This window comes from Alnus glutinosa, chromosome 13 (genome assembly GCF_958979055.1).
Source record: "Alnus glutinosa chromosome 13, dhAlnGlut1.1, whole genome shotgun sequence".
Lineage (NCBI taxonomy): Eukaryota > Viridiplantae > Streptophyta > Magnoliopsida > Fagales > Betulaceae > Alnus > Alnus glutinosa.
Genome location: NC_084898.1, coordinates 928,355 through 951,500, shown reverse-complemented (window position 1 = coordinate 951,500; position 23,146 = coordinate 928,355). Strand labels below are relative to the sequence as shown.

Here is a 23,146-nt window from a genome sequence, read left to right as displayed (position 1 = left end):
GCAAACTGATGGGTGGACAAACCATCAGTTTGGTACGCAACAAGCAGAATCTATTGGCGGTAAGGCCTTTAGTAAATATGTCAGCTAGTTGGTCCAAGGTGGGCAGGTGTCTGAGAGTGATGTCCTTGTTGGTGACCTTCTCTCGAATGAAGTGGAAGTCCACTTCGATATGTTTAGTCCGGGCATGGAACACTGGATTGGAAGCTAAGGCAAGGGCTCCGGAGTTATCACACCAAAGAGTTGGACAGGATAAGAGTGGTAGGTGTAACTCTCGAAGGAGCATACGGATCCAGTACATTTCAGCGGTGGTGAGGCACATGGAGCGGTATTCTGCTTCGGTACTGGAGCGGGAGACCACACTTTGTTTCTTGGCTGACCAGGATAGAAGATTAGAGCCAAGAAAAATTCCATATCCAGTTGTGGATCGCCTGTCATCCGGGTTGCCTGCCCAATCAGCATCACAAAAGGCATTAAGGAGAAGAGGACTTTTGCAATAATAGAGTCCATAGTCGACTGATCCCTTGAGATATCGGAGTACCCTCTTAGCTGCTGTGAAATGGACGGAAGTGGGGCTGTGCATGTGTTGGCAGAGTTGATTCACTGAGTAGATAATGTCAGGTCTTGTAAGAGTTACATATTGGAGAGCTCCAACAATATGCCGAAATTCAGTTGGATCAGGGAGGACCGTGCCTTCAAATTTAGACATTTTGGTTCCTGCAAGGCATGGAGTTCGATATGGTTTGGAGTCAGCCATATGAACCCGGTTGAGGAGATCTTGAATGTATTTGGACTGTCTGAGATGAAGACCAGTAGGATCACGAAGAACTTGAATACCAAGAAAGTAGCTTAAGGCACCAAGGTCTTTCATTGCAAAGTCCAGCTGCAAAGTGGCTATGAGATGATTAATGGTGTCATGATGGTTTCCTGTAATGATGATATCATCAACATATACTAAGATAAAAATATGAATGCTGTTTTGATGATAGATGAATAGAGAGGTGTCTACTTGAGAAGCAAGGAAACCAAGATTCAAAAGTGCTTGTGCAAGTCGGGTGAACCAAGCCCGGGGGGCTTGTTTGAGTCCATAAATGGACTTGTGCAAACGACATACAAAATTAGGACAAGAAGGATCAATGAACCCAGGGGGTTGTTCCATGTAGACCTCTTCATCTAGGACACCATGAAGAAACGCATTAGACACATCAAGTTGCCGAAGTTCCCAATTGAATTGGACAGCCAGGATGAGAAGCAAGCGAATGGTGGCTGGTTTTATAACTGGACTAAATGTCTCATGATAGTCAATCCCACATTTTTGGTCAAAGCCCTTAGCAACAAGACGAGCTTTGAATCTGTCTACACTCCCATCAGATTTTTGCTTGATTTTGAACACCCACTTGTTCCTTACAACATTGTGATGGAGGGGCCTAGGACATAGAGTCCATGTATGATTGGATATTAAGGCTTGGTATTCATGAGTCATGGCTGCAATCCATTCTGGATGAGCAGCAGCCTGTTTGTAGGTGGATGGAGTAGGAGGTAGATCAATGGTGTGAAGACAGAGGAGAGGATATCTTGTGGAGGAGAGCATTTTGAAGCCTGGAAACTGTTTGGGTTTGAGATGACCAGTTTGGGATCTAGTGACCATGCGAGTTGGGGCTGGAGAGGGGGAGCTTGCAGTAATGGAAGAGGGGACAGTGGGAAGTGAAATAGGAGGAATGGTAGGTGAGGATTGGTCCATAAGAGCAGGAGAAGGATTGTGAGCAGGAGAAGTATTGTCAGTGTTACTGGGGAACAAGTCAGTAAGGGGAACTAAAGGGAGGGGCCTGTGCCTAGGTGAGTTGGGGCAATGAGAGGTTGATGGAGACTCAGCTGGAGTAGTAGAGCTCGTGGCCGTGTGTGAAGGGAGAGAAATAGCAATTGTGCTGGGAGCTGGTGATGTTGAGGTAAGTGAGGGAAGAGTGAGGGAATTACCTGGGATAGCCGTGACAGTGCAGGAGCCTTGAGAGAGATTTGTACCCTTGGCTGGAAAATGAGACTCATCAAACACCACATGCCTGGAGATGTAGACTTTCTGAGTTTTAGGATCCAAACATCGATATCCACGGTGGCTGGCTGCATATCCTATGAAAATGCAAGGTCTGCTGCGAAAGGAAAGTTTGTTTTGAGCATAAGGTCGCAGCAAGGGGTAACATAGGCATCCAAAGGATCTGAGTGAAGTGTAATCAGGTGGTTTGGAAAACAATTTGAAGAAAGGTGATTTGTTGTTTAGAACTGGGGTAGGTAACCTGTTTATTAGGAAGATGGCTGTTAAAAAGGATTCAACCCAGAATTTGGAAGGTAATCCGGATTGAGCCAAGAGAGTAAGGCCAAGTTCTACAATGTGTCTATGTTTTCTCTCAGCCACTCCATTTTGCTGAGATGTGTGAGGGCAGGTGAGTCGGTGTAAGATGCCATTTTGAGAGAGAAAATCTTTGAACTGATTGGAGGTGTATTCTCCTCCATTGTCACTTTGAAATTGTTTAATGAGAGTAGAGAATTGTTTTTCAGCCAGCAGTTTGAATTTGACAAAACAGTTGAAAACATCACTTTTATTGATAATAGGATACAACCAGGAGTACCTGCTGTAATCATCGACAAAAACCACATAGAACCGACATCCACTCAGTGAGGAAACAGGGGAAGTCCAAACATCTGAGTGGATGAGTTCTAAGGGTGACTTGGTACATCTAGAAGAGGGAGAAAAGGGTAGTTGCTTGGATTTCCCAAGCTGACATGACTCACATACACTAGGACTCTTAACAGAATTAAACATGGGAAGCTGTTGGATAAGCTTGACTTGATGGAAGACATTGTTGGAGGGATGGCCGAGCCGTTGGTGCCACACCATATCGGTGGTTTTGACTCCAACAGACGCAGCAAAGCTCTTCAACTTATTGGATTGTAGACGATGCAGAGGGATAGGGTACAAACCATTCTCACTGGGCCCCTGGAGCAGCACGGTCCCTGTCAGATTGTCCTTCACAGTGTAATGAGATCCGATTAGTTCAAAAGAGCAATGGTTGTCAAGACAAAATTTATTGATGGAGAGTAAATTTGCAGAAGCAGAAGGGCAGTACAAAATATCTTTGAGAAGAAATCTAGAAGGCTTAGAGAGAGAGGTAGATTGAACCACAGATGAACCAAAGCTTTTGATATCCAAACCTGTTCCATTTCCAACCCCTACTGTTTCTGCTCCTTCAAACGGTTGTGGATTGTTGATGGTTGTGGGATCTGCTGCAACATGAGTGTTGGCGCCAGAATCTGCCAGCCAGTCATGGTTGTCAATGTCAGTGCTGTGAGCAATCATGGCTGTGAGTTGTGATGGGGGGTGCCGACCTTGATATGTGTAATCCATCCTATGATAACAGTCTAAGGCTGTGTGGTTATGTTTCCCACAGATCTGGCAGGTAGGCAGAGGGTTATGATGGTTGTTGTGAGGAGGTCTTGTTGGGAAGGAAGGTAGAAAATTTCTGGCGGGAAAGTGAGGTGGGGGTGGTCTTCTTGGAGGAGCAGAAAACCGAGGAGTTGCAGGTGAGTATCTTGGAGAAGGAGTTGAGAAACGTGGTGGCATTCTGGATGGGAATCTTGGTTTCTTGTTTGAGGGATGAAAGGTGGAAGGATTGGCTTTGTTGGAATAAAAGGCAAAGGTGGCATTTTCGGGTGATTGGAGTTGCTGTTTCTGGTTTTCCAGCAGCATTTCATGACTCAACAGTTCAGTTTGAAAGTCTGCAAAGGTCATTTCAGTGTTGCGAATGGCAAAGGAAAAGGCTGTGATGAAAGAGTTGAAAATAGGATTCAAACCACTTATGAGGTAAGAGATCAAATCATCTTCTGCAACTGGCTTTCCAGCAGCAGCTAGTTGGTCAGCCCATTGTTTGGCTTGACGGATATAGTCTGTGCAAGACTTGCTCCCTTGTTGCAACGTTTGGAGCTGTCTTTTGAGGTAAGAGATGTGAGATCTTGACTGGCTTACAAATTTTTCAGCCAAGGCACTCCACGCTTGGTGTGAAGTGTTCAATCCATACATGGATGAAATCAGTGCTGGTTCTAAGGAACACAGAATCCAGCTAAGCAAGTGTTGGTCTCTCTTCTGCCATAGAACATATGCAGGGTTGAGGACTTCTTCATTGGTTTCAGGTGTTGTGATAAATTTGGGAGGGCAGGGTTCAGACCCGTCTGCTAATCCCATGAGTTCATGACTTCGCAGGATTGGCAGGAATTGTGAGACCCAAGCAAGGTAGTTTGGGCCATCAAGTTTGACAAGAGTAAATTGTGTGATGTTGGGCAGGTTTGCTGAGGAGATGTTGTTTGAGGAATGGACTTGAGTTGAGGATGAGGAGGAAGCAAAGTTTGATTCGGCCATGGATGAAGCGTTGGCTTGTTATGGCTCTGATACCATGGAAGAATAAAATAAGAAATGTGTTTGGTTGCCTTAACCAAACAGACTGTATTGCATTAGAACTTATAGATGATTACAAGTGGTCCTTGACCAGTGTACAAGAGATAGAACCGTAGGCTAATTACAATGCTTAAGAGAGTGAACTAAGTAATCCTAGTCTTATACACTAAGCAGTTTGCAGACTGTTATGGCAGTGAAATAGAAGTATGCTTTGGGGGTTGATGGCTTGCTGCAACACGGTTTGCAGATTGGACAGTTGACATGCTTTTCTGTGTATGGAGCTTCTGCAATGTTGGTATGCTGTACAAACGTGTTGGCAACTGATTACTTGAGAAGGCAGAATGCTTGTGATAACCGAAGGCTTGAACTGAGTGTACTGAGCATGTTCCTCAGCCAACGGCTAGTAGCCGTTAGTATGCTGATTTAGTTTTGAGGTTGCTGTATCCTCTGCATTCTCTGTTTTATCCTTAACACCCATAACAGTTTCAACTAGTTATATTGCTCACTTTAAACCTCTTCAATGATTCGTTGGATGGTTTTTGATAGTCGTTTACTACTCTGATTCGAGAAAAATGATAGTTTGGTATCTTTCCGTCAAAACATCATATAGTTCGGTATCCTTATGTAAAGTTAACCCTTAGCTTACTCTTTTCTACCGCAGATATTGGTAATTTTCTCTACAAGCTGGATCCTTTTAACTACTTACTTTGGCCGTGGTGGTAGAGATGATGTGAACGGTGTACGTGTTCAATTTGAGTTGCGACAAAACATAAATATAAGATTGTATAAGTCAATCATAATTTGACATATTTAATTAAATGGATTAGACCCTCAATTCTAACCCACTAATTTCGTATTGAATTTGTAAGTCATATAACAAATTAACAGCTCTAAATCTTGTGTTAAAGAATATATATATATACTAAAAAGCTCGTTTTTTACGCGGAATATTTTCGTAGCGTTTAAATCTTGGCATCTGTTTTATGCCGGGTTACCACGTGTCGGATATATAGTTTTCTGGCATATGTATAAGTCAATATAAATTTGACATATTTAATTAAACGGGTTAAAACTCTTCAATTCTAACTCACTAATTTTATTTTGAATTCTTGTCGAATTCGCAAAAGGTGTTAGAAAATTTTTCATGGTTGTATTCCTAAATCCAATTGGGTATTCCCATGGCAAGTCATTTCTTGATGTTAATGTGGAAGGAACACCGTAATGTTGAGAATAAACCTATAGCATTTCTGATGTACAGGAAAGGGAAGAAAGGAACAGCAAAACATAGATATCTCATTATATTTTAAGTACAAAATGCATTTAAAAAAGAAAAAGAAAGAGTAAAGAATAAAGAATAAAAAAAAAATGTACAAAATGCATTAAAAACAAAAAGGAAAGAAGAAAATTTATTGGGGACAAAGACTACCATCAAATTCTTTTATCGTCGATTTATGGGCCTGACTCATAAGCTGTTTCTACCACAAAGTATGAAAGTTCACGTGACAATATTTATTGGTACACCAATTATTAAAATGTGGACTATCGTATGACAATTCTCATTATACTTATCACATTTACAAATTAATGTGATAGTGTATATGGTACTTATCATATCAATCATGTACTAAGATGTGGACCGTCATATTGTAATTCACATGACACTCATTTCCATAAAATAGACTTGCCATATGAGTTTGTAAGTATTGATTTTGCTGTAAAAAATAGTATAACTACCATCAAACAAAGATAGAGCAGTAGAAAATTTAAAATCTTTTTGTCACCCCCATACAATAAATCATAGCACTAAAACTTGAAAGTCATCTCGCGTCGATTATGTTTTGAAAAATGTTTAAGATATCACAATTTTTATTATAATCTATTATAAACTGACGTGACAGTCTGTATAATATTGTCACGTCAATTAAAAATAAATTTAATTGTTTAAGAGCTCACGTGATGAGTGCCACGTGAAATTGATATGACAATTGATGTAGCATTGTCACATTAGCAACAATCAAATTTAATTTTTTAATAACTAATATGAAAAATATCCTTGACACTCAATTTTGAAAAATGCATTTTTCTTCAAAATTAACCAATGAAATGCTGAGGCTATTAAGCTTGGTCTTTTCTTTTTTCTTTTTTCTTTTCTTTTTTTTTTTTTTAAAAAAAAAGGCCTTGGTTTTGATTGCTTCGTTTCATAAAACGTGTTGGCCCAATTGTAGTGGTTTTGAAGATGGTTCGAGCCTTAACAAGTCGGCCCAAAAAGGTTTACCCGACTCTTCTTTCTTCTCTCTAGGGCGTTCAGAGTTCCCAAAACCCTAACACTGAGTTGCTCACCGAGTTTCTGAGTCATGGCCGAGTCGATCGTTGCCTCTGATAACCCTTCCTGCTCTTCACCATTGAACCCTCCTTCCCGGATAATCTGCCACGTGTATGTTCCTCTCCAAACTCTGTTTATTAATTTTTTTTGGTTTAGTTGGAAATTTTTTGTAGAAGTTGATGACTTTTTTGACGTACTGTAAGAATAATGAGATCCTTAAAATGGGTCAGATTTTTTTCTTATTATTTTTTTCAATTTTGGCTTGAATTTGTTCAATTTTGCAATTTGGGTAGTGGTATTAATCTGGGCACTTTCTTTGAGATTGAATTGTTCAGTGAAAAAATTTATAGCAGTTGAATTTGTAGATTATATGTATGAATCAGATACTGCAAAACAAATCCAATATGTATAAGACTATGCTCTATAAGATTAACCAACTGCATTTTTTAATTCTCTTTCCTTCTGTTGCTCTGGCTTGCTGGTTTGGGCTGTTGAAAGAGGGGTCTGTTTCCTGTTTAGGATGGTTGCTGTTTGTTCTCCTGGAACAGGGGACTGATGCTGCTGGTTTTTAGTACAGATGTGCGTGGTTTGTCTGTAATATTTCTGGTATAGTTTGTTTAGGTTGTCTTGTTGGAGTAGCTTGTATAGTGGCTACTGGTTGAGTTGAGATAGTTTGATGTGTTGAAGTTGTTTTGTTTGCTGTAAGGGCCTTTGGTCCTGGGGGTACATTTTTGTTTGGTGTTAATAGAAAGTCATTCATCAAAAAAGAAAAAGAAAAAAAGAATGTCTATAAGAATAAGATCATATATATATATATGTTTGGTGTTAATAGAAAGTCATTCATCAAAAAAGAAAAAGAAAAAAAGAATGTCTATAAGAATAAGATCATATATATATATATGTGTGTGTGTGTGTGTTACTACATCTATTAGAATAAGATCTTACAGGTTTCTTATATTGCATCATATTGCCGGAGTTCAAGCTTTTATGTTTACTTTGAGGTTTTACTTAACAAAAAAATGTGTACTTTGAAGTTTTAACAACATTTTTTTTTTTTGTTCTAATTCACGTATGTGTTTTTCCCTTTAAGGCAGGTGCCAGAAGCAATTTTCACAATATACGTGTCCTCGATGCAATTCTCGATATTGTTCCCTCCGGTGCTATAAGGTAAGTTGAATTTACTTTGGCTAGTGTTGAAGGCAAGAGGTTTTGTATCGGTTATCTTTTGTTCCTTTTTTATCTCTATTTTTATTTTTTAAGTCTTTGTTATATGGTGCTATGCATGAATTTTAATTTGTAAAAGGTTGTAGTAGTTCCAAACATGCGTACCTTTTGAGTAAAGAATTTTTTGTAGTTGATTTATGAAAAAAAAAAAAAAAAGAAGAAAAAATAGACCTTGATGCTACTGATCACTTTTGAATATAGCCGAACAAATTTCACATTCTCATCCAAGATCTGTATCATTTGCTTATTCCTCATATATATACTTTTTTTTTACAGTCTCATGGTCTTCGATGTACTGAGTCCTTCATGCGAGACAATGTAGTTGGAGAGCTTCAACAGATGCAGCCTGATGATCAAACTAAACGGAAAATGCTAGACATATTGAAACGATTACATTCAGAAGAGGAAACAGATAGCATGGATGAGGATGGTATGTTATCTGTATTTAAATATTTTTGTTTGCTTTGAGATTGTTGGCTTGCCCTTGCTATTTTGGTGAAAATTGGCTCTTATTAATTGTCAGAGAGAATATTTTAGTCGTGTAACCCATTTTAAAATTTATGTACCCGCTATAGAAGCATCCTTGAAGTATTAGGGGACAGACCAAAAAAAAAAGGAGTCAAAACACATGAAGCTAAAATTTCCTTGTTAAGGGTGGAAATCTGTGTATGGCAAAAGGAGACAAAGGAGTATGGGCCCAAGCTTGTAATTCTGTCAGCTCAAGCATTGCTTTGCAGTTGCATTTCGTTTGAAAAAATTAATTGGATGAGAATACAGCTGCCACTAAAAGTTTTGATGATCTTTTGAATCTTCCCCCCCTTTTTTTGTCATCTAGGCATGCGATGTTTCACCATATTTTAGGCATTTTGACTACCCAAACACCTGGACGGCACCTGGAAATTTTGCTAAAACAATTACAAGTTTAAGAATGAGTAATAACACTTTTTTGTTCTACTTATCAAAAAAAAAAAACCAAATAACACTTTTTTGTTCTAATGAATTATTCGGAATAATGCTTCTAAGGTTGATAATTGCTGTGCAGTATTAGAGATGATACTTGAGAAGCCTTATAGAAGTGTTGCTTTATGAAATATTTTTGAAGTAATTTTTCATTAAAAAAAATATTAATATTGAAAAATCTCTTTTAATAGTCTCATAAAAGCGCTATTTGAAATAAAGCTTTCATTAGGTTTATAGAACTTGCTATTTGAAGTAGCCCTTTTTGATGGTATGTTGAAAGTTGTGGTTTTGTCATTAATAAAAGGAGTCAGGTCTGCAAAGGTTTCTCTAGTTATACCGGTTGGTTATGCTATGGTTTTTAAAAAAATCTTCTCAGTGATCAAACCAAGAGAACCATTCAACAAAATGATCATAGCAGCAGGTTGATAATGCTGACGGTGATGTACCTTCAGGGACGCCATTGCAGAATTTTGAGTTTTTATAGTTAAATATAAATCCTGATCAGCATTAATCAGGCTGAGTAAAGATTTGCAAGTAGTGGTTGATGGAATCCCAAGTGCCAGTTGGAATATTGACGACATGGGTAATTTATAATTTAAATCTATTTATGCTTCAGGATACAAGTAAAAAATGAATGAGGCTCCACCTTTTGATTCTTGTTATAGCAACTTTGAGACATGGTAAGCTGTTTGAATGATTTTTTAGAAGGGTCCTAAGTTCTGCTCTTATTTTTGGCAGATTCAACAAGTCTGTCTGAGGAGATTATTCAAAAGATATTGTCTGGTATGTTCCTTTTGATCCTTTCTTTCACTGTCTTCTAGATGCTAGGTTTAATTGCTTGCCTTGATTTTACACTGCCAACTATATAGATCTCTGCACTCCTTTGGTTGTAGTTTGAGTGTGAATATTAGCTGGTATGTCTTCTGGATCACATGTTCTCTAAATCTTATGCTGTTGCCTAAAGCTGATTAGAGTTTATTTGTCTTTCCTCTCTGCAGGAGATCAAGTTTGTTTTGATGATTTATCTGTTGAAGAGAAGAAGCGGTTTCAAAGAGCTCTTGCTTCTGGGGAGCTGAGTAAAATGATTGAGCCATGGGATCCATGGTGGTTGAAGCCTTCTGCCCGAACAATATCCCTCAGCAAGGAAGGAACTCAACTCGTCCAACCACTTGACAAAAAGGAAGCATTGGTATCACTACAAGAAGATCTAGAAAGTAACCAATCAAGTGAGATTCCTCCTGGCCCTGAAAGCCCACTACCTCCAGTTAGCAAGCTAAGTTCCACAGAGCCATCACCAATGTTAGCTGTTCACCTGGTTGACATTTTATATAGCTACTGTTTCACACTTCGTCTCTACAATGGAGATTGGCAATCAGATGCCGTAGGATCAGCCATGGTGGTGTTGAGTGTTTCTGCTATCTTGGGTCAAGGAGGGCAGCCAGAAACTGTGTTGGAAGCTCTGTCTCATTGCTTGGAGCAAACCTGCTCTCCAGCTTACAGACACATGGGTGGTTTACAATTAGGATTAATTCTCATTGATGATGTGATAAACCTACTCTCATTAGGGGGTCCTGCTTTAGTTTTATCGCTTTGTGATCTGCAGAGGCTGATTCAGGCTGGGGAGAGGGAACTGAAGTCAGAGAAACCAAAAAAGTCGAGAAGGGTGGAAATTAGGAGTAAGCTCAAGCTTGCTGAGAGGAAGATTTATTTCATCATGTGTTGGGTCCATGAGCAGCCGAGTGAAGCTTGGTCCTCCTTGGCAGCTATGGTAGGGGCAGAGAAAAGCTCAGCTATGATTTATGGAGGCAGTAAGCAACCCGTTAAAATGAACAACAAGGCAGAAACTAGAGGCGGGGTTTTGATTGAAGAGATTAAATGAATTTCCATTATCATGTACCTTTTTTTTTTTTAGAGGAAGCCGAGGTGGATCTAATGATGTTGCATAACTAGGAGTCTTAAATGTGCTTTTGTATATTTAGTTTCTGTAGAACAGTCATTAACATTAACAATGAGAAAGGTACCTTTTGTAGATAACACAGAATTTTATGTCAACTTTTGTCTATAGCTTAATGAAAAATTTTTGTGACATTGTGCTGACACTGTTTTGAAATTTCTGCAATCTTGTGCCTCAATTATCTTCTCAAATTCTTCTATTTTTTTACCAATCATTTTCCAAGTGATGTAATAGAACAAGGGAAACATGAAACAGTTCGAAACAATGGGCCAATGAGTGATGGCCAAGCTAAAGGTCTTGATAATCAGAGGATTGCACTGCTCCAGCAGGTACCCATTTTACTTGGAAGCAAATCAGCTCATTTGCTCTTATTAATTTAATTATTAGAGACTTGCGGGTATTATATGGAAAGTGAAATTGAGAACTCTAGAGGATCTTATGGTTGAATATAGTGTATTTTGAATCATAGCATGTAATTTGAAAAAATTGTGACTTGAGATTACTCTGCATGCTTAGTGATGATGCTACCATTGTAAATTTATGGTTAGGTCCTTCTCTCGGTATGGCCTAAAAGCAACTTGCTTGAAGCTTCGTAGTCCAACTTTGCCTTCCTATTGAATTGCAGGTGCAGTTCTGAGGAAAAGTTTGAACAGAGTTTTTGGAACTTGTCTTGCTGGATCTCTTGCAGTTGGTGTTCATTTGGTTGCAATTCATTCTTTTAACTATTCTTAATGATCTGTGTGGCAATTTCAATCAAAAAAGAAGCTGCAATTGATGTTAGGAAGAGACTTTAAATCAGTATGGAGCTTTTGTACTGCACTGTTCATTTCTCATGCCAAGAAATGAATGTTAGATTATTTCTTCATTGTCTTGATACCAATTTCTAGCTCTCTTTTGAGATTTGAAGAGCTGGAGCTTCATTTTCCAAGAAATGCTGATATGCTTCTTTTACATACATGGGGGCCTTTTGGAATAATGTAGCTGGAGTTTAAGATTGTAGGAATTTCGGTCAACTTATTTTCTCAACTGGTAGCTTCCAAATTGCTACCAGTTGAGAAACCTAGACAAGTTCATGTGAAGTGCAGTCTGTGTAGAAGACTCTCATATTTTTAGTGTACATTTGGTTTAGCGGTTTTAATACACGCGAGTTGAAAAAAAATTAGTAATTTCAAAACACAGTTAATAAAAACTCGATTGTTAAAAGTGTAATTAAGTGTTTGGTAAAAATTTTAGTTCGAAAAATAATACCTTAAACTACTATTAAATCATGCATTTTTAAAAAACATGTTCTTTAACTACTAGAAATCGGATCACTGGTTCATTGAAAATAATGGGCAAAATTGTGAACCGTTTCCTCTCAAATTCATTTCAACTGGAGATGATCCGGTTCCTACATACTCGTCTACATTTTCAAACTGTAATTTTTTTAAACACACTCTCAAGTAGGACATTTAGCAGCGGATCTAGCGTTTGGAAATTTAATAAGATTGAAATCTCCTTTGATGTTGCCCAAAGTAAATAAATATTGGGGTGGTATTTGGAGCAATAAATGGCTTAGTTTGACAAAGTTTTTTTTAGAGTCTTTTTTGCTTTTTATTTATTTATTTTTGTTGAAAAAGTGTTATTATGTGATATAAATATAAAATTAATTTGAAGTGTTTTGTGTTTGGAATTGTCTGCAAATGTTTTTATTTATTTATCTTTGTTAAAAAATAAAAAGACTTTTCCCAAAAAGCATCGTGAAATGAAGTCATTTTTCTTTTTTAGTAATTATCCAGTCATGGGCCTTGTATGGATCCTCACTCACTTGTGAGAAAGCTCTTTAACGGCCTGAAAGTTTTGGAAAGCTGTTTTCCAACCTTCTTGGCCCACAAAGTTGATGTTCTAGCTACTGTTCATTAAGAAACGGAAAAAGTTTGATGTTCTCAGCCATTGCCAATAACTTTATTTTTTTATTTTTTATTTTTTATTTTTTAAAAAGTAGGTATGGATTAAAAGATAAAATATTATATATATATATATATATATATATATATATATATATATATATATATATATATGGTATTATATAATTTAAAATTTTTAAATTATGTGACAACGTATTCGCTTTATGATAACATATACACTATTGCGGCTCGTTTGGGTGTGCGATTTTTTTAAAAAAATATTTAAAATTGTGAATACCTAAAGAATTTATTTTTTAAAATTATGTACGCGACAACTTATTCCCTTTATGATAACATATACATTATTGCGGCTCGTTCGGACGTTTATTTTATTTTATTTTTTAAAATTGTGAATACTGAGAAAATTTGTTTTTTGAAATTATGTTTGAATGGTTTATAAAACCTAAGATAAAATTATAAAAAATTAAATAAAATCTTAGTATAATTTAAATTCTAAAAAACAATATTTAAAAACAATTTGAAAAATAGGAACCATTCAAACATGCCATAGATATGTGAAATATAATTTGAATTATGAAATGGATACCCTCCATCTGAATCTCACATCCAGATGTCAATTAGAGTTTGATATTGCACCCTACTAGGGTACCAAAGAAAAGGAACCTAAAAGGGTCTTTGTGAAGTGCATAAGATTGTAAGCACTTGCTTAAGCATAATGCACTGTCCAACATGACATTTTCTGCAATTTTATTTAAAAATACACTTGGAGCAATATATTGTTCTTTTTATTTAAATTTTTTAAATGATATAATAACATATTTACCATGTGTAAACATATATACTATTGAATATATGAAACATATTCTAAACCATAAAATGAATATCCTCGATCTCATTTGAAATAGAGAGGATTATAAATAAGGACAAATGTCAAATACTTTGTTAATCCTATTAAAGATGTATGAAAAAATCAAGCTTGTTTGGGAATTGGTTGTAATTGTGGAATATTTATTTGAATAGTAGTAAAAAGTGATTGATGTGATATAAAGTATAAAAAAAGTTTGAAATTATTTTATAGAAAAGTGAAAAAGTTTTGTCTTGTAGTGGATTTTTTTATTTTCATAATAATAAAAAATTATTGATGTGATATAAAAAGTGAAAAAAAAAATGTTTTTTATTTGACTTTTTTTAGAGAAGTGAAAAAGAATAGAGAGGGAATAAGAATTAAAAGAATTTTTTCCAATAAGATTGGAGAATGACATAGTCTCCGTTGTATCCTTTAAAGTTGTACACTCAAAAGGATTGGGATCTCATCAATTTGTTTGGCATTTATTTTGAGAGGTCTTGGACCGATCAAGATCATCTACAATTATTTGCTCAAATTTAAGAAAATTCGAGCAGATCCTTGTGAGAGACTACTTATAAGACCCACCTGACCGGATAAGTGGTTAGACAGCCCAATTTTTATTTGGTCAGATGAGTCACATAAATGGTTTCTCGCAATTACTTGCTCGAAAAGTAATGTTACACACACTCCCACTTCTCCATACTCATTTTCACACACCCTTAGATAGCTTTTAAAACCACCATTAGATTACAATTCAATAAACATCCATATCAAGGTCAATGGTAATTTTAAAAGCCACCTAAGGGTGTGTGGAAATGGGTGTGGAGAAGTAAAAGTGTGTGTAACATTATTCCAAATTCGAACAAATAATTATAAAGAATCCTAATTTCTTTGACAACTTTTTCGTATCCACATAATTGCTAGCAATTTCGAAATATATATATATATATATACACATAATGATAATAGTAATAATAATTAAAAAATAAAAAAAAAAAAAAAAAAAAAATGCAGGTGATCTTATAGACGAAGTTATATCCACCGCCAATGGCAAAACCGTTAAATTCAGGGAACGGTGAATTCGTCATTTAACAAACAGTTACGGAGATTTCAAAGGTATCCCACCCCCAAAAGCTATGGTCCCCCTCTGGCCGTACCGTAAAATCCCCATCAATACAAGAACATTCGAGTCCATTCCGTTCCGTTTTAGACATAGGAATTTTTAGGAATTTTTCTCTCTCTCTCTCTCTCTCTCTTTGTGTGTAACGAACTCTGATCGTCAACCATTTTCTTGCAACGATTTCAGTTAACAAAAACCCTAACCCTTGGAGTTTCATTTCTATTACGTACGGAAATGGTTGATGTGGCTGACAAATTGGCGTACTTCCAAGCGATAACGGGCCTCGAAGATCCCGATTTGTGCACGGACATCCTAGCCGCCCATGGCTGGGACCTCGAGCTCGCGATCTCCTCCTTCACCACCACGAACCATCTGTCTCTGCCGGAAAATTCAGCCGCCGGCACCACAACGTCCGCCTACGACGAAGGAGGAGGCGGCACGCGATCTGAACAGGCAGAAAATATGGTCGCGGCCGGTCCCGGATTGGCGTGGAGGATCGTCACGTTGCCTATTTCGGTGATTTCCGGTGGTTTAGGGCTGATTTCCGGCGCCATTGGGCTCGGATTATGGGCCGCCGGTGGAGTGTTGTCGTACTCGATGGGAATGATCGGGCTGGCCCGAACCAGAGAGGGCTCGGCCCCTTTGGTTCCAGTGTCGGCGGCGGCGGCGGAGGCGATGAGGTTCGTGGAGGTGTTCGAGAGGGAGTATGGGGCGACGGGGCCGAGATTCGTGGGCGAGGGCTTCATGGACGCCCTACAGAGGTCGAGGAGCGCGTTCAAGCTCATGTTCGTGTACCTGCACTCGCCGGACCATCCGGACACGCCCGCCTTCTGCGAGAGGACTCTGTGCTCGGAGGCTATAGCGGAATTCGTGAACGAGAATTTTGTCTCGTGGGGAGGGAGTATTCGGGCCAGCGAAGGGTTTAAGATGAGCAACAGCTTGAAGGCCTCGAGGTTTCCCTTCTGTGCTGTGGTTATGGCTGCCACGAATCAGAGGATTGCTCTGCTCCAACAGGTACCTATTGTCTTATTAATTGAAATTGAAAACCTCCTCAAGGTATTATGGGTGAATATAGTCCAACTGAACTATGGCGTGTGATTTGGAATTGTGACTTAAGATTGCACTGCAAGTTTTGGAGGATGATGCTAGCGTTGTTCAGGTTATTTTGAAATTGAATGGAATGGTCTAAGGGCATGAACTTGTTGTAAATTCTTAGAGAGTGGTTTGAGGGGTGGAAATCTTCAAGCTCCATGGGATCATAAGGAGAGAAAATTCTGGGTCAAAAAAGAAAATGTGTACAAGAGCTTTTCTTCTTCTAATATATTATTATTCATCAAAAAAGAAAATTCTAGGTCAAAGTAGTAGTCCCTGTTTTATACAGTAGTAGGAAGTTTACTCGTAAAATAAGTGTGACGGAATTGATAATACGAAGTGGAGTGGATATAGGTGTTTATAATCTTGGAGGGTGTGCTGCGACTTGTCAACTGATAAGTAGTCTGCTGTTTTATTCTGCTATTTGTCAATGGATAGCCAGTCTTCGCTTAGAGCTCTACAGATTTGGCATAGGTTTGACCTCTTGTTGCCGCGTCTTATTGTTTATTATGGCAAAAATTCTCACATGCTTGTGGTGAAGACAGAAACTGGTGGTTTGTTTGAGGCTTTTGTATGACAAATTAAGGTTTTAAATTATTTGTGTCAATAGATCAGTTTATTCCGAAAGTTCTGACAGTGAGGTTAAAATACAAGCAAATGTATGAATTGGTGAATTCCAGTAGAATGTTTTTATCAGTTGGTGGAATTTTTCTAGTGTTCTACAGGTCAAAATCAGTTGTCAGAGAGACCCTTCTGGCCTCTTATTTTCGTTGTTGTGGTGGATTCACTCGTAGGCTTATTTGGAAAACCTAGGATTTGTTTGAGGTTTTCTGGAAATGTGGGTTCATCTTTTGTGTTTGTCTGATGTCTGATCTAAGGTGCAGCTGTCACTGATTTACCACATGATGCCATGCCAGCAGTGATCAACTCTAGGTTGCCAAATGCAATTTGTGATGCACTAAGAAAATATCTGGCTGAGTTAGGCAGATTAGATAAGCATGATGCGGGTAGGAAGGTAGAGAATTGATTGATGCTAGTGGTATTACGGTCTGAAAAATGAGAAAAAAAAGGATCAGGGAAAAAGAATAAATATTTTCGGATTAAAGTGTTGTATAGTGACAATATTGATCATGAGCTTGATAAGGTGTTGGAGCTTCTAACTATGACGAATGCGCCAACTATGGATATGATGCCAAAAATAGATCAATTTTACCTCACCTTTCGATTTGAATTTGCAAAAGCAATGTCTCATGTGATAAAGGCATCGACATACATAAGAGAGTCCACCTATTTAAGCTGAAATTAGTTCTGTTTTTGGATGTTATCTTGTGGGAGAGCATGAAGAGTTCAGTGACATGGTAGAGTATTTTGCATAAGTTAGAAGCTAAGACCAACCAAGAGCTCTTCTCCAGTTGTTAATATACTTGATATGTTTGTTCATCCATAGGAGATCTAATGGAAAAGTTTTGCTGCTCATCCTTGTAGTATAAAAATGTTCTGAGAGCTCCTTGTAGTATGCAAAAATAATAAATAAGTCTCTACTAGCAAATTTCGTCCATAATTTGGACGAATTCCATTAGTGTACCACGTCAGATCTAATTATATAATTACATGTCACCCATAATAAAAAATATATAAATATATAAAATATAAAAATTAGAAATATATAAAGTATATAAAAATTAAAAACTAGGGTTAAAAAAATAAAAAAACATAGAAGAGGGGGTGGTTTGGCCAACCCTATGGCCTTGGGGGGTTCGGACACCCTCTCTTCAAGGTGTTTTTTTTTTTTTTTTTTTTTTAAGTTTTTTGATGTATTATATATATATTTATTTATTTATTTTTTAATTATGGGTGATACGTGTTGTTATATAATTGGATCTGGCGTGGCACACTAACAGAATCCGTCAAGATTTTGGACGGAATTTGATAATAGGGACTTATTTGTTATTTTTACATACCACATGGAGCTCTCAGGAAATTTTTGTATTACAGGGAGCTTATTGCAAATCAGTGTAACCATAGGGACTGATTTTGCATTTTTTTCAAAAATTTAAAATATGGAAATGTCCTTGACATAATCTTTCAGCTGAATGCCAACCCCCACCCCCCCCCCCCCCCCCCCCCCCTATTTATTTTAGGGGCCAACTTTTAATGGAAAATAAAAAGCACAACTTAATGGCTACCTTAAACTTCATGGCCCATGGTGTCTTAGCCATCACTCTGTTAGATGGGTTCAGACAATTCTATGAAAGTCCATTCAGCTCATCTATGTTTGGTTTTTTTTATGTTTAAGGATCTCTTCATGCACGTATTCACACTTTTAAATTTGTAGATATAGCCAGGAACAGACACTATATAGCTGCTTGCGTGTGAAGCAGCTATATAAATGATTTTCCTTTAGATTGGTAGCAGACCAAGTTGCCAATATCAACATCTTTTTGAGATTTGGCATCTATATATAAATGATTTTCCTTTCCCTAATTGGTTGCATGACTGGGCTGTTCTGGTTTCATTGAACCATATATTTGCTGTCTGCCTTGTCATCAATGTTCCTTTTGTTTACCTGCTTACCCTTCACTGCCTCCAAGGAGGGCAATTTGTTCTTGCATATTGTGGACTTAACATTGTATCATTTATATATTCTGCAGGTTGAGGGACCGAGATCTCCTGAAGAAATGCTCACGATACTGCAGAAAGTCCTTGAAGAAAGTGCCCCTGTTCTTGTTACTGCAAGGCTTGAAGCAGAAGAAAGGTTAACTAACACGCGCTTAAGGGAGGAGCAAGATGCTGCCTACAGAGCAGCACTTGAAGCTGATCAAGTACGCAACTCTTTTATTCTAAGTTCTTGCTTGTCTTATGCTGTTTAGTGTGGGCCAGAAGGCATGCTCCCTTCCCCCTGTCTCTGTACTGGCAAAGACTGACTTTTTAAAAAGAACTACAGCGCTGTTTTTCTTGTGGTGCCTTATCGCTATTCTATGTTACATCAGGCTAGGGAACGCCAGAGGAGAGAAGAGCAAGAACGTCTTGAAAGGGAAGCTGCTGAAGCTGAGAGGAAGCGGAAGGAGGAAGAAGAAGCTCGCGAAAGAGCAGCACGTGAAGCTGCAGAGAAAGAGGCTGCATTAGCAAAAATACGGCAGGAGAAAGCCTTGTCTCTTGGTGCGGAACCTGAAAAAGGGCCTAATGTTACACAGGTAAATACCTCAAGTTTGAACAAAGATTTTCTTGTTCCTTATGCTTTTCTTGTACTTATGATAATTTAGTAAGTTTAGAGCTTTAATTTTGATAACTATTACTACAACTTGGCCTCTTTGCTACAACCTTTTTTTTTTTTTTTTTTTTTAATTATTATGAAGTTGTCAAGATCAAAGTTATCGTCGCCTAATACCTTTGTCAGTAGTTTGGACATGACCTTGTTAAAATTATTTGAACCTAATGTATCCTTGTGCTTTTTTTTTTCTTCAAAAAAACCAGGTTTTGGTGCGATTTCCTACCGGAGAGCGCAAGGAGAGGAGGTTCCACAGTAGTGCAACGATTCAATCTCTGTATGACTATGTTGATTCTTTGGGCAGTTTAGAAGTTGAGAGTTATAGTCTTGTCTCTAACTTTCCTCGGGTCATTTATGGCCCAGAGAAACTGTCTGCGTCACTGAAAGACGCAGGATTGCATCCTCAGGCCAGCCTTTTTGTGGAGCTGAACTCGTAGAGGAACCTTCTTCAGAGAAAAAAAAGAAAAAAAGAATAACAAAAAAGAAAGAAAGAGGGGGTTATATTGAATCGAAAATTAGTCCAAGATGGGACCTGCAAGTAGGACTAATTGCTGTGTTTTTCTTTTCTGTTTCAACTTGATTAGCAATGACACAATCATGTAAGATAGGTTGCCATGTCTCTCTATGTGAATCTTTGGTTTCACTCGATGCAGATTCAGTGAAGCAGATGGCCCTAAGTGGAAAATGTGTTTGAAATAATGAGACATTGATTTTGCACATATTATCAAATTGAAAAAACCGAATAAGCTTACCTCTTACTACTGATCTTTTTATAAGGGTTGACAGTAGCACTCCACTGGCTTATGGTTGGCATAATGATCTGGGCAGTGTCTTGAAAAAAGACTCGATGAAATAGACATGTATGTGAAGATGTAAACTACTTGCATCTGGACAGAAACGCCCTATGAAGCTTCATTGTTCTTTGGAATTGGCTTTGGGCCTTTTTTCAGATTTAAGCCACCATTGTCATCTTTAGTAGAGGCACTTGTTCAAAAAGTTTCTTGTGAACAAGAACAGCATGGTATGAGAGATGATGACTACTGGGCCATTCTATGACTTCTTAATGGCTCTCTTTCTTGGTAACTTTTGCCGCTATTTTGTTACATTGTTGCTTCTTTCTACAGAGTTTCTACCTTGGGAGAATGAGTACGTGAAGAAGTGCTTTTACTAAACCATCAATTAGAACATAGTCGTGGTAATAGCAGCATGAGTTCTTATTTGAAAGTCTTGTGAGACTCTGAATGCTCATGCCTCATAGCATCTGCATCTCCTATAAGGATCTAATTTCGATTTGAGATGCCTTTGGAGAAATTTACCTTATACTTTAATCTATTAAATTGATATATGTGTCAAAATGCATATGAAAGTCGCATTGTCAATTAAAAATACACTTAGGCCTCGTTTGGTTTGCAGAATAAATCATTGAAATAGAATAACTATTATGTTGGAATATCTATTTCTTTATTTGGTAGAGACATTCTTTGGAATAGCTATTCCTCTAATTTTTTTTAAAAGAATAGCTATTTCTGAGAGAATAGATAACATTTTCAAAAAAAAAAAAAAATCATATTTTTCTTTAATATTTTCAAACTAAAATTAAAAAATAATAAAAAGAATATGTGGGTGGCTAGCCACATATCTAAGGTCCAATTTTATTTTTATTTTTTTTAGATTTAAATTTTTTTTTTGAAAAATAAGAAATTATGTGAGTTTTTTAGTAATTTTGAATCAATTCCAATTGTGGTATATGTGTTATCACCAAACTAAGAAATTTGAATAGTTATTTAATTTATTTCATTCCACTCTTCCTCATTTCCAGTAATAACTATTCATTTTATTAATGGAATACTCATTCTACAAATTAAACTAGACCTTAAGAATCTCATGCAAATTGGATAAAAGAGAGGCGGACTGAGAGATTTTCATCATACCATGATTACAAAAAGAAAGAAAAAAAAAATAAGTAGAAGAAGAAGAAGAAAAGAAATGAAAGAAAAAGCAAAAGGCTAGTTAATGGCGTCGCCCGGGTTCGAACCGGAGACCTTCAGTGTGTTAGACTGACGTGATAACCAACTACACCACGACACCACACGGGCACTTCAAAGATATTTTAGAATCTGATACTTTGTCTATGGATATTCCGTTTTCCTTTTCTCTGGGTTTGATATCAACGGACAAATTTTAAGCTCCCATTCCAAAAAGTATAAGAAAGAACAATTAGACTTTCTAGATTCAACGTGGATTTGCATCTTAAATGCATGGAACCCGTGAAGGGGCTTAATTGGCATGTGTTCAAAATATGTATGTTTTTTTTATCTATATTTTTAATGGAGAATAGCATATGGTTAATTTCCACATGTATTGTTTATGAATAGAGAAATTGTATGTATCACATTTTTATCGCACAATGATAATGTGGCAATCTCAACTATGTTTTAAATTTTTATTTTATTTTTAACAATGATTGATCCAAGGACTGACTGGGACTGCCGCGTCAACAATATGAGATAGTTGTGAGATAAAAATATAATTTATAATATTACTTTATTCGCATCACTCTCAAATGCACTTGATCAATCATAATTATGAGTAGAATAAATCTATTCTCTACACCCGGTTTATCACACCCACTTCATACCAGCGGACATGGCATAGGTTGATTGACCTTTTTAAAAAAAAAAAAAAAAAAAAAAAAAAAAATCTTTATACCTCTATTTAGTTTATGCAGGTTAATGGTGTGATGTGTTATAAAATTGGTGTGAAATATAAAAATCACATTTTTATCTCGCAAATATCTCACAATGCCAACGTGTTAATCCCAATCATTCCTATGATTTTCATTTTTATTTTTAAAAATAATAAATAATCTAAAAATTGATTATGACTGTTACATTAATATCGTAAGATATTAATAGAATAAAAATGTGATTTATTGGCATTACTATGTGAGCATTGCATTCCTATATTACCATGATTATGATTGCAAGCCCTTTACATTCCAAGACAAAGTATACTTATCCAGAGAGGGGGGCATAAACAGAATTAAAATCTTTGAAGGGGAAGAAATCAAAGCATCGTGGATCAATTTATTCATGGAGATCCAAATTAGATTCGTAGTGAGAATAGTAAATAATTGAAATCTTCTAATTTGTCTTTTAGGAATAGCCAACCTTTCCATAGGATAAATAAATAAATTGTCATGTACGTAAAGTTGGACGGGAATTGTACTTGCGGTTGTTCAACAATCATTTCTCCATTATTCCTTGGCAACAAAGTGAATGATATTCAACTAAGGAGATGTGTTATTTCTATATCACTTTGATTTACATCAAGTCTACGTCAAGACACATTGGATGTGGTACATACGTATGTAGAATTCACATGTATGAAACCCACATGCATGGGTCTCACACCTTATATATCTTAGTGTAAAATTGATGTATACATGTAAAAAAAAAAAATCATTACCCTTTCAGCTAATTGATTAAATCAACAAACCTACAAATAACATCATTTGGCATGGATCCTAATAACAACACAAAATTTTCTCAAAATAAATTTTAACACCACTGTCAACAATATCAAATAAGCAACATATAATAATCTACATTGGGTATCAATATGAACTTGTAGAATTAGAGATGATGAGTATGTCTTGTTTAATTAAATAGATTGGACTAGAGTTGAACTCTATAATTTTATAATTATATTTATGTCTCGACACAACTCGAATTCAAAACGAAAACACGAATTACCACCCATAATATCAAGGTAATAGAGATTTTAAGTTTAAACTTGACTCTATAGTTTTTTTTTTTTTTTAATTAAATACTTTATAAGGGACAACTTCATTTAAGGGTACTGAACTTTCACAATTTTTTAGAGAAGATATTTTAACTTCAAAACATCTCAATTTATGATATCTATTGTTTTCGAAAGTTTCAATTAAGGGTCTTTCGTTAGGATTTTCCGTTAAATCTTATCAAAATTTTCAAAATACCTCTCATTTTTTA

The 23,146-nt window shown here is 36.8% G+C and overlaps 2 protein-coding genes and 1 non-coding gene across 3 annotated transcripts; 2 read left to right on the top strand and 1 right to left on the bottom strand.

Moving 5' to 3' along the window:
* The first annotated feature begins 6,676 nt into the window (after positions 1–6,676).
* Positions 6,677–10,997, top strand: LOC133854353 (uncharacterized). Its single transcript, XM_062290512.1, has 5 exons — positions 6,677–6,872; positions 7,856–7,928; positions 8,262–8,415; positions 9,684–9,728; positions 9,944–10,997. The coding sequence occupies exons 1-5, from the start codon at positions 6,793–6,795 to the stop codon at positions 10,822–10,824; spliced, it is 1,233 nt and encodes a 410-aa protein (XP_062146496.1). The 5' UTR covers positions 6,677–6,792; the 3' UTR covers positions 10,825–10,997.
* Positions 10,998–14,742: 3,745 nt separating this feature from the next.
* LOC133854340 (plant UBX domain-containing protein 10) lies at positions 14,743–19,891 on the top strand. Its single transcript, XM_062290495.1, has 4 exons — positions 14,743–15,787; positions 18,517–18,687; positions 18,856–19,059; positions 19,340–19,891. Exons 1-4 carry the CDS (start codon positions 15,008–15,010, stop codon positions 19,568–19,570), a joined length of 1,386 nt encoding a protein of 461 aa, XP_062146479.1. The 5' UTR covers positions 14,743–15,007; the 3' UTR covers positions 19,571–19,891.
* A 1,256-nt stretch (positions 19,892–21,147) lies between these two features.
* Positions 21,148–21,221, bottom strand: TRNAV-AAC (transfer RNA valine (anticodon AAC)). The gene has a single exon. It is a non-coding gene; the product is annotated as a tRNA-Val (tRNA).
* Positions 21,222–23,146: the final 1,925 nt, after the last annotated feature.

Excerpts from the sequence above, each read along its gene's own strand:
- LOC133854340 (XM_062290495.1), top strand. The coding sequence starts at position 15,008 with ATGGTTGATGTGGCTGACAAATTGGCGTACTTCCAAGCGATAACGGGC. Across the intron at positions 15,788-18,516 it reads GGATTGCTCTGCTCCAACAG|GTTGAGGGACCGAGATCTCC; the intron begins GTACCTATTGTC and ends TATATTCTGCAG. Across the intron at positions 19,060-19,339 it reads AAGGGCCTAATGTTACACAG|GTTTTGGTGCGATTTCCTAC; the intron begins GTAAATACCTCA and ends CAAAAAAACCAG.
- LOC133854353 (XM_062290512.1), top strand. The coding sequence starts at position 6,793 with ATGGCCGAGTCGATCGTTGCCTCTGATAACCCTTCCTGCTCTTCACCA. Across the intron at positions 8,416-9,683 it reads AGATAGCATGGATGAGGATG|ATTCAACAAGTCTGTCTGAG; the intron begins GTATGTTATCTG and ends TATTTTTGGCAG. Across the intron at positions 9,729-9,943 it reads TATTCAAAAGATATTGTCTG|GAGATCAAGTTTGTTTTGAT; the intron begins GTATGTTCCTTT and ends TCCTCTCTGCAG.